Source organism: Artemia franciscana, chromosome 2 (assembly GCF_032884065.1).
Source record: "Artemia franciscana chromosome 2, ASM3288406v1, whole genome shotgun sequence".
Classification (NCBI taxonomy): Eukaryota; Metazoa; Arthropoda; class Branchiopoda; order Anostraca; family Artemiidae; genus Artemia; species Artemia franciscana.
The window spans coordinates 27,333,603-27,348,594 of NC_088864.1; the positions used below are offsets into that span (position 1 = coordinate 27,333,603).

Sequence of the window (14,992 nt, forward strand, 5' to 3'; positions counted from 1 at the left end):
CTACAAAAGTGTATCATTCTATTCAATTAGTCTCTTTTATCTCCCATAGGGCAATGGTAGAGACTGTAATGAGCAATCTTGTTGTTCTATCTTAATTTCCGGTTCTATAGTTATGTCCTCGAATACTAACGTACCCCTGAACACACTCACCAGAAGACTGAATAAGTTGGAACCAGTTTACTGCCGCACAACGCGGTATCAGCATTCTTTTGTTCCCTTTTTCACGGGTCTTTTTAAAAGCATAAAGTAATTGTTTTTAGTGTTTGTGCAATTTTTATGTACCTTGTAAACAGCTCAGTTTTAGTGCTTCTAAGTGCTATGTCGAGTGTGTCAATAAATACGTCTATATGTATTATTCCTAAATTGATGTATAAGTTTCTGAGAGTGTTTCCATGCTAAGCTCATTACAATCTAAAGAAAATTTTGTTAGAGAATTTGTATCTTAAAAATACTACACAGTCTACAAATTACTACTACTAATACTAACAATTCACCACAGAACCAAACAGCCTAAGGCCAACATAGCTACGCAAGCTCCTCCTCCATTCCAATCTATTCAAAGCCTCCCTCTTTACAGCCTCCCAGGAAGATCCCATTTCCTTCAAATCTTTTTCATGACATCCTACCACCCCAACCGCGGACGACCTGCTTTCCATTTAGCCCTAGATGGTTCGCCGAAAAGGATAATCGCCGAAAGTCTACATATTACTGATCATCAATTGCTTTTTCCCCATCCCATAGGAAAAGAAGAGTGTGGATCTGGCAAGGGTAATGTTTACCATTGCTGCCAGTGTTTACCAATGTTACCATGGTTAGTTTAGAATAATTTCGTGTGTATGGCTCAACCTTTATCTCTGATTTCTGGTGTACCTCCAAGGAATTAACTTTCCTTAAATAGGAGTGAAGAATAGGTTAGAATATGTGTGTTCTCTACAATAGCTTTAAGTTTACGTGAGTATTTTAATAGATAAATGAATAAAATAATACAAGGGGCTATTACTGGGACTAAACATTTCAAAGTAGAAACTAAAAACTTTACCATCAAGTTGATGGTAGAGTAGAAACTCTACCATCAAAGGTTTTCCCCCGAAGTCTATCAAGCAGTAATACCTTGAGAAAAAATTCTTGTATTTTGTCTCTAAAAAGAGAAAAAACTTCTGATATACCTGTGATATACTGATATTTATATCTCTAGCACGGACTAAACAAGAATTAGATGAATGAACTTATGGAATGAAACCTAATGAAAGTTCAGGAGGAATGAGTGTTGAATTTTGGATGTTTTTCTTCAGCTTTCTCAACGGTGTCAGAAATGGCTCAGATTAGATTTTTGTTCCGAGGTTATAAAGTGACAAGTTATTTCTTTTCCAGTTTCTATTTTACTATTTCCCTTACCTAAGTCACTAAATCTAATCTCAACTTGTCATCCCACATTTATAGCAAGAAGAACAATTCTTTTAACTTTAAATTTCATTTTATTTTGGCCATTTTTTGAACAGAAGCATAATTGAAATTTAAACTATTTAAATCAGTATTATTTTAATTTCTTGAAAAAAAATTAAGTAGAAAATATTTGAATTGCAATCCAACGGGGAGAAAATTTTCTGTTTTTAGTTAAATATTCATATCATATGGCCTGAATATAAAAACAAAATCAATGGAACTATTGAACAGCTCCATTTAGGTAGAACACGTAGAATACAGCTTGTGTAGAGCACAATAAGATTAGTGAAAATATCAAATTTAAGTCACAGGAAAAAAGTATTTCAAACCTGTTTTGTGGTTCTTTGATGTTGGCGAGCGAGGTGCTCAAATATTGCTCCATATTCTTCATGTATTCTTTGCATTTCGTTGATGTGTTCTGCCACTCTTTCCATCCCTCGAAGAGCCTCTGCAAAGAAATGAAGCAGTTAATATGGGTAGTGCTGTCTAAAACTAACTATTTTGAAGTATTTCAGCTAGTTTACTGACATTACTTTTCCAGTTAAATTCAGGAATAAAAGCTGACTTTTTGTAGCACTCAAGAGTTTTTTGCATAGATCTATCGATTTTTTTTTTCAAGTTCCCCTCTGTTTAGTTCTGATTTTCAGAGAGAAAAAAAACCTTCACGACACCAAAAAGATCAGCAAAAAACCGTGGATTCAAATACAAAACCACATTTTAGATGCACCATAAAAATCTTTTTAAAATATTTTAGTTTTATAAAAGCTTAACTTAAAAATACTTAAAAAAGCTCAACTATAAAAAGCTAAAATTCAATCTTTCGTTAAACAAAAGATCAGTGAGCAGCAATTAATATAAGCCCACTTTCACGTATTTTAAAACAACTGCTCGTTGGAACATTTTAACCAGAACTTTTCTTAATGCTGAAAATTATTTGTAGTCAGAAGCAGTGTCGTATCCAGGACTTTGTCTCGGGGGAAGGAAAAACATTTCGAGGTGGGGGTTAAATCCCCCAATTCCTCCTCCTGGATACGGCCTTGGTCAGAAGCCTGGTTTACTCTTGAAATGAATACCGGATACCGACGCTAGTGTCAAAATTCTTCACAGGATGGAGAAACGACAAATCACATTAGAATTACCGAACATTCGGGGAAAAGACGGTGATCTTTCGGAAGCACAGGCAAGAGGCTTTCGACATTGCTCAAAAATCTAAAGATCTGCTGAGTTTCTGAAAATGGTTAGAATACATTGTAGCTGGATTGGGAATGGCCTCAAACGAAATATTTTCAAAATTAGATGTTGATTCGCTTTAACAAATATTTCATAATTTTTGTCGGCTAAAAATTCTAGACAACAGCCGATAAGTAAAAAACAAATGTTTTGCGTCAAATAATGGCTACTAGTACTCTCAAGATTTGCTAAAAAAAAATCTATTCGGCTTAGGCTTTGGCAATCGATAAAAAAGTCACAAGTCCCAAAAAGCGGTCCATGTGCAATTATATCTAAGTCAAAGGGTTGTAGACAAGCATGATCTTCGAAAAAGGGGGAGCGGGAGGATCACAAAAGGATTTTTACAGGGTGAAGTGTTGAAAATATTGTGAAAAGCAAAAATTTTGAGAGAGGGAATTTCACCTTATCCCGCCTTTGCGCAGATATAATTACAAAGATCCTAGTTAAACAAAGGTCATTGGGCGAAGTTCCACTTTTTGGTGGAGTTCTAAAACTTTTCTTTTCAGGGGACTAAAAAATCCATGCTAGTAAAATTGACTTACAGACATACGAAGTTCCCAGATATGTTAGCAAAGCAAAGGAGAAAATCTTTAGCTCGCAATAAATTGTCATTACCAATACTTTCTTAATTTTTACTAATTATTGCTTTTCGAAACGATATTAAAAAAAAAACTTCTGTGCATCGGCCAGCCATTCCTTTTTGTCAGGATAAGAGGAAAAAACTTTCAGGATAGAAAGGGAAAAAATTCTGCCCTCTTGGTTGTTTCCCTTTTTTAATTTGTCTTTACAGCGGGTGCTATGTTTTGTTTATTCTGATTAGTGACTATCTATAGATCACTTACCATCAATTTTTTTATATTCTTCAGTACCTGCCATTGTAAGAGTCTTCAGCTGAGTTAAGAGAAGAGGGTAATGTAGTACCCTTTGAATAGGCCGAATAAGGTGTGATTCTAGAGTTGAGCTGTGCTGATGACCGGGATTCCTGGCTGCAAGAAAAGCTTGTAGCGCTGAAGAACCTTCCACTGAAACAAAAAATATAAATTAACTAAAATATGTTATGGTGATGATATAATGATATTGTATTGATTGCCAAAAAAAAGGCCACAGGGCCAAACAAAAAGCAAGTCATCCCAAATATAGAGGGGGATGATATCACAAAGAAATATTCTAGGGGATTAGAACTTCTTGGGAGGGTATAAAGAAGGAGGCTTTGAATATATTGAGATGGAGCATAAGCGTCCGTAGTCGTGTTGGCCTTAGGTGGCTTGGTGCTGCAATGAGTTCTTAATAATTGTAGTAGGCGATAAAAACGAATAATATATAAATGAAAATGGTATCCACATAAATAGATTTATATAAAAATAGTTCACAGCTTACCCAAAGGGATCTTTTCAGCCACCTCAGCAATATTATCATAACATTCAATGCTGATTAAATTTATCAGCCATTCTTCACCACACTTTCCACAACCAAAGATGTGTGGTAAATTTGATGTGGATTGACTACTTCAAACTCACACGTCAAATGAATCACAGTTTCCTTCATACATCGACACACTAAGCAGGAATAAGATCCCTCTTTTTTCTAACATTTCTTTATATTCTCTTCTTTCTCCGAGAGGCAAACAAAAAACCCTAATCAAAGCGCCCAACACCAAAACTAGATTCTTAAACCCACCTTAAATATATAATATTTTTCCCAAGTCTCTTTCGATTGGCATTAAGTTTTCAAAAATTTTACTGTTTCCTTTTTTTCTTGCCATGTCGGAATTTCTTGGCCACTCACAGTGCTTTCATATTATATCAAATGCTATTAATCGATAATTATAAACTAGTAAAAAAGCTTCTCTTGTAGAGTGAAAAACTAATGAAAAGCTTACTGAAAATTTGAAAACAGCGGATATGAGGCGCGTATTCAGCGGCTCAACAAATATTCCTTTGCAAAAGATTACATCAATTGTGTTCAGGAAATTGATGGCCTTTAGTTGTGTAATGCTCTACACTTTTTTAATTGTTATTTACTTTTGGACACGAACTCATTCTCCTCTTCAAGCCATTCTACTTTTCAATTCATTCTTTTTCCAACAAATCCAACAATAATAATATACTACAAATCCAATATAACAACTACTAATCGAAATATAATAATATTCACTATAGTTAGTATTGATTCAGAACGAAAAATAAAATGAAACAAAACTAATCTGCTGAAAAAAGTAATAAGAATGGTCAAAGGTGTCAAACCCTTCACAACAAAATAATTCTCAATGAAAGATTTTAGTCCTATCGCGAGGAGAAATCATATCCCAATTTCATTAAAAGTACTTTTCAGCCACTAGCACCAACGTCACCATTTGAGACGGTTGAAGATACTGTTTATTCGCTTATAGCATTGACACATAAAACAAGTCACGAGTTCATCCAAAAAGTGACAGAAAATTTTTTTGATACTTTTGGATGCTCACCCCCTCGTAAATGATATAAATCAGTCTCTACCCCACACACACATAAACACGAATGAAAGTATGAAGAAAACTTTGAGATATAAGAAAAATATAGTATGCGTGCCTTGATAAAAATTGTTTTTATAAATCTATGATTTCTGTGATGATAAACTTGCGATTTTCAAACTTACCATCAGGAGATCCCTAATGCTGTGAAAATATGTTTAAGACGTCGTATAATACTTGAAAAACAGTCTTCCAAAAATTAAAAATTTACGGAAACATAAACCTTTATTAACATAAAGCTACATTCCATACTTATTTTTAGCAAAAGGACGACTTGTAAAACTGGGTTTGAATACCGGCTAGGCCTTTCCACGTGGGAAAGAGAATCTGGAAAGCGCTGGAATATTTTAACAGTTAAATAAATAATATTATAATAAACAATTATATCGGGGTTACCACTAGAATAAAAAGAAGTAAATCTCATTTAGCTACCACGAAACAGGGTTTCCTCCACAAACGAATGTCGCATAATGTTTCAAGACTCGCAAACATTTAGAATTTAGGAATAAATGACGAAATAAATGTCGGAATTTCTGTTCTTACTTCATTCTGTTAACAATTTTCCTTTTTCTGCTTCTGAATTTCTCCTCCCCCATGAAAAATGGTCTGATGCAAGCGAATCTTCTGTCCACTTATGTCTCACACGTAATCCAAAAATGTGTTTCTCCAGCCGAAGGAGTTGAGTTTAAAATAGACAAGTTTCCCTATTTATGCACCGGTCAGTACAGTACAATCGGCATACTGTTTAGATAAGCATTAAAAGAAGTCTTTTTTTAAATAAAGGAATTTTCAAAGAAGACTTCGGAGAATCTTGTTTTCAGTTCAAGTCACAATTCACATAGCAAAGCCGCTTGACCTTTTTCTACTGACAGAGCTTACCATCGTGTTAAAACTTAGCTTACTTATTTTCGATTCACAAATCCACTTTGATCGATGGACTACAACCTGATTTTAATGAAGAGGACACCGTTATAGATACATTAAATCAAGCATGTGACGTGCCTTTATGTGAATATATGTGAAGCAGCTTCTTGGAACTAACATTGTAATTACTCATGCAAAATATACCAGACAAAACCCAACAACAGTCACAAGTATCTAAAAAGGCCATCCTTTTGTTTTCTCTATGCTAATTTGTATTTAGGATAATAGTAATTATGCACCTTAAAGTGAACAGAAATTACTATGAACCAAAATAGGAAACCTGAAATGGACAGAACTACTTTGACACTACTGAAATAAATAATGAAATCAAACCTGAAATTAAGTGAAAGAAGTGTGACATTAGCATCCCTTTTATACCACTCAAAAGTCTAGAGAGTTATTCGAACTTTTGCTTCGAAACCTGATTCTCTATAAATTCAAAAGGAGTGGAGTTAAAGAGTTTAAAGCAAAAAAGCAATACAGGAAATCCGTAAAACTAAACTGATTGTTATAAAAAGAGTGATATTGGAAAAAAACCGGATGTTTAAGCATGATAATTTTTTTGTAGCTCCTCTAGTTTTTTCAGAAAGTTTCTCCTCTGTCCCAGATCACATTATTGTTTTTTCTAGCCTTTCACAATAAAAAAAAAAAAAAAAAAAAAAAAAAAAAAAAAAAAAAAAAAAAAAAAAAAAAAAAAAAAAAATGTTCTACCCTCTAGAAAAAGGCAGGTGCCCATGTAAAATCTAATAAAATATCCGAAACTTCACCTGGATGGAGTATCTTCTGAGCCTTTGAATGACTAGCACAGAAGGAGGAATAGAGACGGAAATGGTACACATAACGGAGAAACGTTCCGGCAACACTGCACAAAACATCCTGAAAATAAATATACAAATTTAGGTTTAGTCCATTGACGTCATACATCCAACAATAAATAGTATTCAGTAAATAGGTGGGCGGGAAAGACGATAAATCCAGTATTTTAATTGTGCAGAGGGGAGGGGGTAAACTAAAGAAAAGGTAGTCTCAGGCAATAAATAAAGGAGAAACTGTATACTCATGTAGTTTTAACGATTTGAGGGGGGGGGGTTAAAATACAAGGTGCCATATGGGGTTAGAACCACTTGATTTACAGGCTCTCAGTCAGAATTACGTCAAAGCAAATAGGAATTCCATATACAGCAAGACTGCATAAAACATTACGCGAAAAGAAAACTCAAATCAAACCTTCAGATTGACACTGTTTACATCGTCAATGAACAGAAATATATACAAAAAAAATATTTTCGCATACACACCAAACATGATTTTGAATATGAAATCCCGTTTTATTTTAGTTTATAGGAGGGAGGCGGTAAAAATTAATTTATAGTCTCTTCACTTTCCTGGGAATATTTTTGGACAAAGCCAAAAACATTGGTGCGGCGGGGTGAAACCCAAGGGCAGTTTTAGGGGAGGGACAGAGGGGGCACTTGTCCCGGGCGCAGAAACTTTAGGGGGGGGATACCAAATAAATCATCTAACGGTTATATTCATTTTCGATTTATTTTTTTATTATTAAATAATGTAGAGAACATAGTTAATAAATGAAAATAAATAATAGATTAATAATTAATTAATATAATTAAATTAAAATAATTAATAAAATAATTAAATTGTTTGAATAAAGAATTAATAAATAATTAAACAGTAAAGTACTAATTAATTAATAAATTTAATATAATTTTGTTAATAAATGAAAATTGTGTTGAAATTTACCCAAAATTTTCTGGAAGACATGCGGGGAGAGGGGTGGGTGCTACTCAAGATTTGCCCCGGGCACAAGAGAGGCCAGAGCCACCACTGTAGCAACCCTGTTAATGCATAAACAAGCTTTTTCACAACATAAAAATACATAAATATATTGACCGGCACAAATAGTAGAAAGGTGGATGGGGGGAGGTTTATCATGAACACCACCAGGAAATTTCTAAGAATAAAGGAGAGGGAACAAGTGTCTCCAGGAGCATTGTCTTCATAAGAATTTAAATGAGAATGTTTTTCATTTTCTTTCTTATACAGTTTTTTAGTGTCTCCTTGCTTCATCAGGGCATTGAATCCCTTGCCCCATGGTGGCGTCCATGGGAGATCTAAAAAAGTTTTTTTGAAGCCGTTGAAAACTCTGAAAACCGTTGAAATTATAGCCTTCTAATCATTTTGATAGTACAGACCCCTCCACCTTGTACTAAATATATGGAGGAGTATATTTTTCCAGGGACCATAACCATATCCTAAGCTTTGTTATATGCAAACATGAAATTGAATGTACAAACAGGGTTGCAAAAGGGAATAGTAGCCTCCATCATATGTAAGATAGCCCTTTTCTCCTTTTTTCTTTTTTTCTTCTGGCGTGTTTTTTTTTTGAATGTACGAAAAGAGAGAAGAAATAAAATATTATTATCATACGATTGAGTTACAATCTATGAACTTTGATACAATTCTGAGAATTACAAGTCAGAGCAGAATACTCTCCCGGCTAAAATAGAATTTGGCTTTTGTTATCATTATTTTTCTTAGCTTTTTGCTATAGTTTTTGGAATTTATGTATCTTAAGGCTAATGGTCTTAATTTGTGTCCAATGCTATTTCTCCTATGATAGAAAATCATGAATAACTTCTGCGATTTAGGTGATTTTGAACTGATTTTTTTTTTGATGACTCTCGAGTTAAAAAGGAAAAAAATGTTGGTTTCACTTTTTCTGTATATGCTTTACCTATTGTGCAAAAAAAAGAAATCAAGTTATTTTAGTTTGGTGAATAAAAATTTAGTGGATGGGAAATGACAGTAGATTTTTTTTTTTAGTTCATCCTGCCAGTATTTAAAAAAAAATGTTGGTTGCAGAATTGTTATATTTTTATTTTTAACGGTGCAAAAAATTATTTTTAATTTTCAACATTTTTCTTGCTAGAAGGTATGAAGTTGGCTCCAGAGGGTAGAATTTTGGATCATATGTAGATTTTATAATCTACAACCATTACAGAAAATTTCTGATGTCTATCATAAATAGTTTGAAAGCAAAATCAGAAAAATACAATTTCAAAATGTGCTTACTTTTTACTTATTTTACCCCTGTTTCCGGCTTAATAGCGTTGTTCATCAGCCAATAGAAAAAAAGGCGGGATTCTTACCCAATTTTAGGCATTACGCCTCCAAGGCATTATGTCTCTGATTAAAGCTGTTGACTTGTCAACTGAAGTCAATAAGACATTTGAGATATGAGGAAGAAAATTATCAACAAAAGGTGGCTGAATTTAAAATACCGGTAAGTAAAAATTACATATACAAGTTTCATTCCCTCTTGTCCATTAAATAAAAAAAACAAGTTTTTTTTAACTGCATGTAAGGAGCGACATTAAAACGAACAAAAATTATTCCGTTTATGAAAGGGGGTAGTCCCCTCCTCAATGTCCCGCTCTCTACGCTAAAGTGTGACTCTTTCTCACAACACTACTTTTTAAAACAATAAAAAACTTTAGCGTAATAAGCGAGGCGTTGAGGAGGGGACAGCCCCTTTCATATACGGAATAATTTCTGTTCGTTTTAAGTTTTAATATCGCTCCTTACTTGAAGTTAACAAAAACTTTTTTTTAATGTAATTTCTGAACGTTTTTAAATTAATGCATGTTTTGATTTGGCTAACCGCACAACGAAATTTGCATATCTTTTTTTGTCTAAATGGCTTTCTCATATTTTCGTTCTGACGATTTTGAAGAAAATGGGGTGGGGGAGGAGGTCTAGTTGCCCTCCAATTTTTGGTAACTTATAAAAGCACCTAGAACTTTGTATATTTGTATTACATATATGAGGGGGTTTGCCCTTTCGTCAATACCTCGCTCTTTACACTAAAGCTTAAATTTTCTCCCGGTTCTTTAAGAATGACCCTAGAATCACCAAGTCCGTAAAATATATAGTTGAAATTACTTTAGCGGAAAGAGCGAGGTATTTAGGAGGAGATGAACCCCTCATATGCGTAATAATTTCTGTTCGTTTTATGTTTTAATGCTGCTCCTTACTTTCAGTTGAAAAACTTCTTCATTATTATTTTTTCAGTGTTTTTTTTTAATAATGCTAGAAAATCCTATGCCCCTTCATTGAATTTCTTTTCCCCCGTGACAAACTCCTCTAAGTAAAGATCCTTCAACGTAGCTCCCTCCCCTCAACCCCCCCCCCCTCAGCCAAAACCCCTCAACCGTTGACTTTTAATTAAAAGGAATAGTTGTGGGAAAAGTCAAGTCATGGCCAATTATAGAAAAAGCCAAGACAGATTGTCCAATTAAGTGGGCATCAGGTCAAGGTAAACACTGATCAAAGTTTATAACTTGTAGCCCCTCCCCCGGGAACTATGGGGGAGTAAGTTGTCCCCAAAGACATCTTATTATGTTTTTTGACTATGTTTAAGAAAATGGCTATCTCAAAATTTTGATCTGTTGACTTTGAGAAAAAAATGAAAGTGGGAGGGGGCCTAGGTGCCCTCCAATTTTTGGTCGCTTAAAAAGGGCACTGGAACTTTTCATTTTCATTAAAATGAGCCCTCTTGCGACACCCTAGGACCAATGGGTCGATACAATCACCCCTGGGAAAAAGAAAACAAAAAACAAATAAACACGCACCCTTGATCAGTCTTTTGGCAAAACAATTCTATAACTTTTAGGGCGTGTTTCCCCCTTTTTTCCAAAATAAGACAAATTTTCTCAGGCTCTTATCTTTTGATGGGTAGGACTAAATTTAATTAAAATCCGATTCTTTTGACGTATTTATTAGTATCAAAATTTCGTTTTTTAGACTTTCGTTTACTATTGAGCCGGGTCGCTGTTTTTTTTTTCTATGGTTCTTTTCATTTTTTTAGAAAGGTGCTGCTTGGAGAACAAGATAAAGATAATTTGTCAAATGGATCGAAAATTTCAGAAGAATTTCCAGCAAATCCTCTCATAGACGATTCAAATAAATTGGGAAACGGTAGTGGTTCTTACGGTGTTGATTGCCCCGATACGAATACTGAGATAGACTTATCTGGAATTCCAGATGGATACTGCATTGTGAATCTAAGGTATTTCCTTGCTGAAGTAATTTCAGCATTCAGACACAAAATCAGTTGCGATCGCGGAAAATTGATTATAAAGCAATTAGAAAAGAAAGGCCTGAAAACTGAACTGAAAGTTAAGTGTAATAAGTGTAACTGGGAAAAGAGGATTAAAGGTGAACCAGAATGTCCAGCAACAAGCGTAAAAGAATATCTTTCAAGTTTTACGGACCAGACACAGGTTGCTTTTTCCGAAAAAAAATCAAGTCTTAAAGGCTGCTTGAATTCGAAGGCTGTTTGGGGAGCCATGGGTAGTGGAGGAGGGTATTCTACACTGTGTGAATTCTTCGGGGTGCTTGGAGTGAAACCAATGTCACGAATAGTTTATTCCCGTATTGAAAGGCAGCTTGGTAATGCTTGGATGAATAGTTTATCGGAAATTTTGCTAGAAAATGGACGAGAGGCCTTAAAATCAGCCATTCATGATGATAGGTATAAGGAGGACTCATACTGGACAAAAGTGATATGTGATGAAGGCTGGAATAAGCGTAGCAAAGGACACGATTATTCGGCCAAAGGATGTGTTGCAGTTATCATAGATGTATTTACGAAAAAACTGTTATATGTTGGCATAAAAAATAAATACTGTTATATATGTTTTTCTTCTGCAAACGCCAAAGTAATTCCCAAAGATCATTTCTGCCTTCTGAATTATAACGGAAATTCAAGGAGCATGGAAACAGATATTCTAGTTGAAGGCTTTCGTTCCAGTGAGGAGATGCACGGATTACAGTTTTTAGAGTTTATCGGTGACGGTGATTCCAGTGTTTTTTATAAGCTAAAACAAAGTGTTTCCTACGGTTCCAACATACGGAAACATGAATGTGCAAATCACGTCACAAAAAACTATACAGCCCATCTATATAATTTGTGCAAAAATAAAAAAGGTTTGTACACAAAATGTCTTCCCCGAGGAATTATCCAGCAACTGACAAAAAATTTAAGGGGTGCGATAAAAATAAATTCTGAAAATAATGGAACAGCAGAAGAATTGAAAATCTTGTTAAAAAGAGGTCCGTACCATGTTTTCGGAAACCACACAAAATGTGATTCTGGATGTCCTAAGATTGCTGAATTGACCGTGAATAGTAAAATAGAAGATCGGTGGAATAATTTTCCCCTGCACGTGTTTGAAGATGTTATGACAGAGGTCGATATTGTGTGTCGAAAAGCAGAGCAGCTTCGAAATGACGCAACTACAAACTTAGCTGAAAGCTACATGTCAGTTGTTGCTAAATTCATCGGAGGAAAGCAAATAAGCCGGTCTAAACGAGGTTCATATCATGCAAGAGTTCATGGAGCAAGTCTTGCTTATAATTCAGGTCCAAAATGGCATCAATTAGCTTGGAAAAATATTTTTGGGCTTAGTCCTTCTAGCGTAACAAAAAAATATTGTAATAAAACGGCTAAACTCCGTGTAATATCTAAACGTAATTTGACCAGTTATTATAGTGCTCTTGGAGGAAAACACGTTGCTAAGTTAAAAAATAGAAACTATAACTTTGGTAATCGTGACTATGGACCAAATTGCAATAAGCCAGACATGACTTCTGATGAAATGAATTTGGCCGTACAAAAATATACTGACGAGAATTTAAAATTGGATTTTGCCAGTATAAGCTGTTTGTTCAACAGTACCAAGGGCCAATCCAAAAATGACACTTGGGTTGAAGAAAGATCTAAGAGAATAACTAGTAGTTACTTCCACAGAATTGCAACCAGAAAAAACAGCACCAGAGTTGCCCCAATTGTTAAGCAAATTCGAAACTTGGGACCTAGATTCTGCTCTGCCCTAATGAAAAAGGGCTTAGATTTAGAAGTAGTGGCACTAGAAGCATATGAAAACAAATTCAACTTAAAAGTCGTAAAGGGAGATCAAATAGGACTCAGTGTACATCCACAGTATCAGTATCTTGCTGCATCTGTAGATGGGCTGCTCCCTAATGGCACACCTATAGAGATAAAAACGGTGCATAATATACCTGAGTTCAAAACCATTTATGATGTGGCCCAGTCAAAAAATTTAGTTAAAGCGTTTTTTCTTGAATTATCCAGTGAAGGTCTTCAGCTAAAAAAAAATCGTAGGTATTTCGCCCAGATACAAGGCCAACTCGAGATACTGGATAAAATGGTATGCCACTTAATAGTTTATAACTCTATTGAGGATTGGGAAATAATTACAGTTCACCGATCGAAAGACTACTGGGAAAAAATATTTCCGAAGCTTGAAGCCTTCTGGAATGAATCCTTACTTCCTGAAATTTTAGACTCAAGGGTTGCAAGGAATATGGAAATCAGAGAACCTGTGTCTGTAAAATGTACAACAGCCCACCAACCGAAGGACTCAAGCTTGTCTCAAGAAATAAAAAGAGGAAAAAAAAGAAGGTTGAGTCGAGTTGAAGTGAACAGCAAGAAAAAAAACGCACAGAAGGGATCGGGGGAAAACAGTGAATTTACCAGGAACTCAATGCACGAAAACAGTGATTTTGAAGAAATAATTTGGTCTGATTTGGAATAGATAAATCTTCGTGTTTGATAAAAAAAAATGTGTTAAAAAATATTGGCAAGGAAAATTATTTTTTCCTCCATAAATTTCTGTCTCATTCTTCGTCAATGTCCAAAAATAATGAAGTTTCTTATCTGGTCTGAAGTATATTAAATACATTTAATACAAACAATTTTAGTTTTTTTTTTTATAAATTTCTTGTATGTTACTTGGGCTTAATATTTGTGATTTTTATAGTTTTTCCTACAATTATTACGTTTTCTGTACAATTCGTTCATTTTTGGTATTTAATTAAAGCGTCTTTAAGTTTCTTTCCGAAATCTTGTGCATCTCGCCCTAACACAAAATAACGTTAATGCCCTAATCTTATTACAAGGAAAATAGCTTTCATCTTATTAATTCCAAAATACTGACAAAAAAAACCCTATAAAAATCAAGGTGACTGGAAAGATATTGAAAATGAACTGAATGTGTAATGTATAATTATTTAGTGTTTAATATACTAATTACAGGAAGCATCAACAATTAAGGTTTACAGATTCTATTTAGCGACAATTTTTTATTTTGGTTTACGATTAGAAGGGAACTCTAGTCGAACTCCTATGGGCAGTAATTTGTGTCCTTTTTGGTTTAACTTTAGCACTCATTTTAATTTTCAATCGTTTAGGATTTAATTATTTGTATATAGCAGTACCCATTTCTTTTATGTTTGGTATAATTATTTATTTTTATTTCTCTTCGTTTTCAGTCAATTATGCATAGACAGTAATGTTTGACCGTTTCACATTTAGATCATTGAAGGATTTTATTTTCTGTCCGTCTGTTTCAAATGGCTCTTTAATTTTCTATTACTTAACTCACTAGCCTAATTGTATAATGTACATTCCCAGATTGCTATGAAATCACGATCTTGTATCAGACTTAGCAGACATCTGCCATGCTTGGGATACTTATGTCATGCTTGGCACAGATCATTCACTCTTAGTACTGTTCTCACAGTTCCGCTATGCTTGGCACACTTCTGCCATGCTTGGTACTAGCCACCTGAGGTATATGATTTCTGAGAGTGAAAAACCTCTCAAACATTCATCCTTTTTCTTTGGGTAGTTTACTTTTGCATGTGCGGACTGTTTGTTTTTGTTGTTGTATTTTAATGGGGGCAGATACGATGGACAAGGGTTTTTAAATTCCTTTTGGGAAATCCCGAACTTTTTACTGTTATCGCTTTTCTTCTATTTCAATAAAAATTCTTTTTTATGTG

General features: G+C 34.5%; 1 protein-coding gene across 2 annotated transcripts in view; it reads right to left on the bottom strand.

Annotated features, from left to right (window-relative positions):
- Positions 1-14,992, bottom strand: part of LOC136039474 (protein still life, isoform SIF type 1-like) — a 263,198-nt gene that overhangs the window by 21,044 nt on the left and 227,162 nt on the right. For both annotated transcript variants that reach the window (XM_065723265.1, XM_065723255.1), the window contains 3 exons: positions 6,874-6,982; positions 3,516-3,695; positions 1,773-1,891 (listed from right to left, as the gene is read on the bottom strand). In XM_065723265.1, coding sequence (XP_065579337.1) covers positions 1,773-1,891; positions 3,516-3,695; positions 6,874-6,982 — 408 coding nt within the window. The remainder of the gene's footprint in view (positions 1-1,772; positions 1,892-3,515; positions 3,696-6,873; positions 6,983-14,992) is intronic.